Genomic DNA, 6,980 nt, shown 5'->3' with positions numbered 1-6,980 from the left:
ATGATCTCGAAGTACCTGCTGAAGGTAACTGTGGAAAGTCAATAAATTTGATTGTCACAACCTAAGTCCAGAGAAGTAATTGAATTAAAACCTATGAGACTATGTGATATGTTTGAATGATGGGGCATTCCCATGGGAGAGAACATGCACTACATATTAAGCAAACAGCATTTCTGCTTATGTTTTTTTTTGTAGCTTTATAACCACATTCTTACCCTGCCTGTATACCAGAATTGACACAACATTATTCAGCCTTTCCTGCCTGAGATCCAAGACAAAGTGTGGAAAGTCTTCATTGGAGAGTTGTTGTATGCTGATGATAGTACATTAGCAGTTCATACTGAGGAACAGCTTCAGCAGAAAATGCAGACTCTCTCAAGCCCGGAAGAAGATCAGTATAACAAAAGCAAATATCATAGTCCAGTGCATTGTCATATTGCCATTAATCTGCATTGATAATGTGATACAAAAACCAAAATTGCTGGAACAACTCAACAGGTCTGGCAGCATCTGCGAACAGAAATCAGAGTTAACGTTTCGGGTCGAGTGATCCTAACAACCGATAATGTGATGCTGAAGGTTGTTAATATGTTCACATAGCTAGGCTTCACAATCGCCATATATTACTTGGTGCTGAAATCAACACATGCCTCACAAAAGGAGCAGGTCTTATATTGAACTAAGTGGGGAGTGTGGAACTGCAGCAAACTGAATGCTAACACCTGTACATAGTCAGCAAGCCTGTGGGGTGTGTGCATACAGCTACAAGCTGATTATGTTTATTTAAACCTTCCCTATTCTCACCAACAAACCACTCCTTAATGATAAACAAAAGCAAAAATTGCAGCAAAATCTCAGCAGGTCTGGCAGCATCTGTGGAGAGAAATCAGAGTTAACGTTTCATCTCCAGTGATCCTTCTTCAGAACTGGATTCATATCAGCATTTGAGGGGAGGAAAGGAAAATCAGTCAGTCTGAGGTTCTGCTTAAAGCCCAATCATTGACATTACTGACTGGGAAGAGCTTGCTGTCAGTTGCTTTAAGGGGCAACATACCTATCAAGCTGCAACATGTTTTGAATTACAATGTCTTCATAAATGAGGCAGAATGGCAGCAGAGAAACAAAGGAAAGGAAGTAAATTCTGTGTTCCGAATCCCACTATCACATGGCAAATCTTGGCTGATGTGTGTAAAGAACCATGGATTGAGAATCAGCCTATTCAATCACATGAAGGCCTGTGGCAGAACTTCCTGACCCTGAGAATGTGTCACCATTAAATCAAGCATCAGTCACCACTGACATGTTGCATCCTGATGTTCAATACATTTGTCAAACAGGATTTCTTTTTCCTGGAGTCATTTTAATTTGTTCTGATCGCATTATGCTTATCTAAAAGCTTTATTAAATTTTCCTTAATATCAGATCACAACACTTTCCCTACAAATGACATCAGGCTACTGGCCTGTAGCTCCCTGTTTTCTCTCTCTGTCCTTTCTTGAAGAGTGATGTTACATTTGCTGACTTCCAATCTGTTGGTATTGTTCTAGAGTCTAGGAATTTTGGAAAATAATACAGCGTGTTTGCACTGTACCTAGCCATGATTGTGACTCCATGGCTCCATTGAGACTTTCAAAGATGCCATGCTGTAAGCTCCAGCCTATTGAATTCTTACATCCCTTCATGACACATTAAGCAACTAGTCTGTAGTTTCTTGCTTAAGATCTCTCTCCTTTCTTGAATAAACAATGTACATCCGCTACTTTTCCATTTGATAGGACCTCTCCAGAATCTAGGATCTTAAGAAAATTAAAACCAACACACCCACTATCTCAGCAGCCATTTCCTTTAAGGCCCTAGGATGATGTCCAGCAAGACCTGTGATGTTTTATTTCTCATCATTTCCTCAGCACCCTTTCCCTGGTAATTGTATAAGCTTTAAAGTTCTTCTGTCCCTTTCGCCTTTGGAGTCACAATTATTTCTGGGAGGTTATTTGTAACCTTTACATGAAAGCAGATGCAAAATATTGCAGTGCATCTGTTGAATTGATATATCATTTCCTTATTTTCCATTAATTCCCCCAGATGACTGGCGGTATTGTATTCCTTTCAGTTTCATTTGCAGAGTTAACCCACATCTCACGACTGTTTGTGTCAATTCTCTGAAACACACTGTAGCCATGAGACTGCCGAAGCAAGAGCATTTGTGGAAGACAGAGCCTTGGATCTAACAGTAGCACGCAGTGACAATACCTGGCGGGCAGGTACCAGACCCTCCCCCGGCTCTGTCACAGGAGGAGGAGTCTAGATGACTAACAGGACTGGCTGCATTTTCGTTTTGTAGCGACACACCGACTGGATCCATCCGGCGGAAAGACTGCGACCCAGGAAAGTGCTTTGCTTTCACCTCTGCCGTGTGAGCCTGTGAACAGAAACTTTGTACAGCGTTTAACCACCCAGCCAGGGCTCGCCGGGGATGATGGCCAACTGCACAGAACCCGAGCCTGACGAGGTAAATGGGATTATTTGTTACTGTGTGTGAAAGACTGCGACCCAGGAAAGTGCTTCGCTTTCACCTCTGCCGTGTGAGCCTGTGAACAGAAACTTTGTACAGCGTTTAACCACCCAGCCAAGGCTCGCCGGGGATGATGGCCAACTGCACAGAACCCGAGGCTGACGAGGTAAATGGGATTATTTGTTACTGTGTGTGAGATGGCTGGCTGATCTTGAATTGTATTTTGTGTGTGTGCGCGCATTGGGCTCTGTGACACTGATTCGATGGGGAGCGAGGTTAAACATGAAATCAACAGGAGGGGGGGGGGGGGGGGGTATGTGACAGATAAAAACATTTTGAATGCCAGTGTATATTCTCAAAATCCTGCTGCTGGAGGAGATGGGTCTTCGACCCATTTTGTCACTCATTATTCTCAATGAATGTGTTGTGTAACCGAGCTCGGTGTTCTGTCCAGTATATCTTTTTGACTGTAGTAACCTTTGTCTCCCCCTTCTGTCAAACCAAGTCTAATAATTTTACTTTTCCAAATCAGGTTTCTTGTCGTTGCCCCCTTTATGTTGTCTCTCGTTAGTGAACGATGTTCCCCTCGAGGTCGCTGTCTGTCCACCTCACTCCTTTTTCCTTTGGAATAATCTGAAATGTAGACATACGTGAACCTTCTGTGATACCGCCTGACCTGAACTGAGGTGAGAGTGTGGTGCTGGAAAAGCACAGCGGGTCAGGAAGCATCCGAGGAGCAGGAGAATGGACATTTCGGGCATAAGCCCTTCATCAGTCCTCACTTTCTCTAACCTGAACTGCCCATGCGTGTAGCCCTTTACGTTTCAATATTATCAATATTGACACACACAGTGCAATGTTTTCCAGTGCAGAGGCTTTTATGCTGTGCCCTAGTTGGCTAAAGAAGGCGAGGAACTTGTAAGAAAAGGATCAGAGGGAAACATTGAAGGTAGTGATGTACTTTGTGTAGTCATACTTGAATGGAGAAAATACAAATCACCAGTTTGTGCTGGGCAAAGTCCTACAAGCAGCAATGAGATTTTGTTTGTAGACAGTGCTGGTTGAAGATTAGATTTTGTCCAAGACTCTGCAAAGTAACTCCTTTCTCCTTCAAAGAAACAGTGTCATTGAATTTTTGGAGGGGACTGATGATTCTAATTATTGTGATATTTGGTTTTTATCTCCTTCCTCTCAAGAATAATCTGACTTGTTCCATAGTCACATTTACATCATCTGGATTCCAGCTAGTGGACTAGTGGTTGTAACGAAGTTGGTCAGGTGGACCTCATCGAATATGAGGTCCCTGATTGGGGCTGTTAATTTGGGTCCAAATCAGGGAGCCCTGGCTGACAGATAAGAAATTGAGTTTTGGCAGCAGGCCTTGGAGGGAGTCGTTAGGGCTGATTGCCTTCCCTTCTTCTGGGGTTACATTAGAGCCCGGGTGTCCCTAGAGAAAGAGCACGCGATGTCCACTAATACCCTTGAGCTGTTCAAGGAGAGGTGGGCACTGTGGGCAGTGGAGCATTTTATTTCCCCCTCCAACTCTACTTTGATTTAATCCCTGCTGTCCCCTTTTTTGATCACACAGCATAGCCCTTTGATGAGAACGGCATTGCTTGTCTCTGGCCACTCGGGTGTTTCCTTTCTTCTTGGTGTGGAATATTAATAAAGGTTTATGCACCTGTTTGTTCTTCACTGTGTCCTACACCTGCACACACACACACACGACATGGGTGCTGGGGGAAAAATAAGCACTACCGCTGTTAGGCAATAGTGTGGGGGGATTAATAAAAAAGAACAGGAGTGTCAGAGGTTCTGTTCACTCTGAGAGCTAGCTCTGTAGGAGCTGGATCAGTGCCAAGCACTTTCCATGTGCAGAGGGTGACTTGGTGACAGGATACTGGCCTCTGTGGACCTATGTCAAGAAATTGATGTTCATATTTGTGTTCAGTATTATTCACTGACATCATTTTGACATCATTGATTTTATTTTACTTTTTTTTTCCTTTCTTATTTTTCTTCTTCCCCACACTACTACCAGACAGTGACAGTGCTTATTTTTCCCCCATACCCATGTCATGTGTGTGCAGATGTCAAACACAGTGAAAAACAACAAGTGTGTAAATCTATATTCAATTTCCACCACCTGCAAGAAAGGAAACATCCGGGTGGCCAGTGACAAGCAGTGCCCTTCACATCAATGATTTTAATGTAAGATGGGTCAATGAATTCTGAATTTTCTACTGATGATCTCAATCAACATAAAACCATATTTACAGTTCAGAGGCTGTAGTTTCATTATGAATTCTGCTGCATGAAGTACAGCTTTAACATAAAATGACTTTAATTTGTGAGGGAAGTATCTTACCTCAATGTGGAGCTATGCTGTTTCCAATCCAGGGAAAGAGGGATGCTTCTGAGCAGGCATTAATGATAATGTGTGACAGGCACTGGTCACCTGAGGTTTCAGGCCAACTCTCCATATTCCCGACTGGCTGAAGCCGTTTTCCATGCCTCAGCTTCACTAGTGCACTGTAATCATCCCCTGTGATCCCACACACATTGTTATCTGTTCCTTCAACCACTTCCTTCCCATTTCCCAGCCATGCAGTGTCGCTCAGCCAGCAAGTGCTGGTGGTGGCAACTCTGACAACTCAAGCCTCAATTGAGACTGAGTCTGGGCAAACGTGTGGCTGTGGCTGTGCAGTGATATTTGACAATGTTTCTGAGAAAGAGGTAACAAAATAGAGAGATGGACAGGACAAGGACTGGGACCAGAAACTCCTGAGACCAAGGCTTGGAGGAGGGGAGTTTACAAACCCAATTGGGGTTCTGATGTGTAGTTTGATAACTGCTGATTTATCCACTGACATTGGTTTTATTACGTGTATTTTGTGTGCTTGTGTATATATGTTTAAATTCAGTTGGTACTAATTCCCAATAGGCCCGTTGGAATAAAAAGTGTGATATTGAAAGGCTGTACTTGAAACTTAACCACATTGTGCGTGGAAAATGGGTCATGCTGCAGTTGGGCAGGGACAGTCAGTTTAGGCTTTCTGAGCTTCAATATTATGTCCCTGGTGACTGAAGAAAGATTAATTAGCACTACTTTTAAAAAAAATACACAAGTTACTGGTGATAAAATTACATTTGTTTATTGTTAAGGTGTGGATATTCTATTATGTGATGTGAAACTTGGAACATTTATTTAAAACAGCTACCAGTCACAATTATGTGTTTACCATTGTTACATGGTCACTGTTCTGTGGTAATTGAAGATGCTAAATTCCACTTTGTTATCTTGGGATTGTGGGATTTTTCTGAGAGGGCATTTGGTCTGTTTATCGTGGTGTCAATTAATTTGTGATTGGGTTCACTAAATTAGATTTTTGTGTGATGGGAGTATGGATCTCTCTCCAGAATTTTTATATTATTTTGGATCATATTGTTTGATTTTGTTCACCTGTCTGTATTGTCACCCGCGGCTTTGCTGAAACCGATTTAAAAAAAAGATGTCCCATTGTTTATAATGCTTCTGAAACCTGGAAATATTGTCTCGCGCAAAAACAGTACATGTTGGACTTCCTGACAGCTGAAAGACTAAAGGTTTGGGATTCAGACAAAGGTGTAAATGGTGAGTAGGATAATGTGAGAAATGGGAGGGACTGGTGCAGCTGGAAGGTGGAGTGATGGGGCGAGAGAGGTGGGAAGTTCTTTTCTCACACTTTGGTCTGAATCCCCTTTGATACATGTATCTGCCTGGAACAAATGCTGTCAGTGATGTCACAGGCCCTGCAGCTCCATATGCAGGGAATGCAGCCTCTGCAGTTGTGGCATCAGCAAATAAGTTATCAGTTAGTGAGGCCATAACGTAGAAGCACATTCCTGCTAAAGAGCAGAAATTTGAGCGAGAAGATTGAGCTAACAAATCCACAACCAAGGATCTCATCAAAGCCCTGCTGTTTTACCACATTCACCTATGAAACATGATGTACTATTAAACAGTTAATAGGTGGAGGAAGAGATTCCATGTCAGCATTGATGATCTGGAACCCAAAATATGAGTTCAAGAGAAAAGGCTGTTCACAAGTGTTCACAAACCTGTCAGCAAAAAGTGCCAAGTGAAGATCTATCTTAACCCAACTGCGCCTTTCCCCATCTCACTCCATGAACTTTACACTATCACAGAAGATATATTGTTTTTTGTTCAATTGTTCTTGCGTCCTCTACTTTTTGTCATTTACATAAATGATTTGGATGCGAGCATAAGAGGTACAGTTAGTAAGTTTGCAGATGACACCAAAATTGGAGGAGTAGTGGACAGCGAAGAGGGTTACCTCAGATTACAACAGGATCTTGATCAAATGGGTCAATGGGCTGAGGACTGGTGGATGGAGTTTAATTTAGATACATGTGATGTGCTGTATTTTGGAAAAGCAAATCTTAGCAGGACTTATACACTTAATGG

General features: G+C 42.4%; 1 protein-coding gene across 4 annotated transcripts in view; it reads left to right on the top strand.

Annotated features, from left to right (window-relative positions):
• Positions 1–2,543: 2,543 nt before the first annotated feature.
• Positions 2,544–6,980, top strand: part of LOC122564973 (tetratricopeptide repeat protein 39B) — a 102,572-nt gene continuing 98,135 nt past the window's right edge. For all 4 annotated transcript variants that reach the window (XM_043720582.1, XM_043720574.1, XM_043720557.1 and 1 more), the window contains exon 1: positions 2,544–2,678. In XM_043720582.1, coding sequence (XP_043576517.1) covers positions 2,643–2,678 — 36 coding nt within the window. In that variant the 5' untranslated portion in view covers positions 2,544–2,642. The remainder of the gene's footprint in view (positions 2,679–6,980) is intronic.

The sequence above is a fragment of the Chiloscyllium plagiosum genome, chromosome 2 (genome assembly GCF_004010195.1).
Source record: "Chiloscyllium plagiosum isolate BGI_BamShark_2017 chromosome 2, ASM401019v2, whole genome shotgun sequence".
NCBI lineage: Eukaryota > Metazoa > Chordata > Chondrichthyes > Orectolobiformes > Hemiscylliidae > Chiloscyllium > Chiloscyllium plagiosum.
The sequence above is the reverse complement of the archived record's forward strand: the minus strand, read 5'-3'. Positions and strand labels throughout refer to the sequence as shown.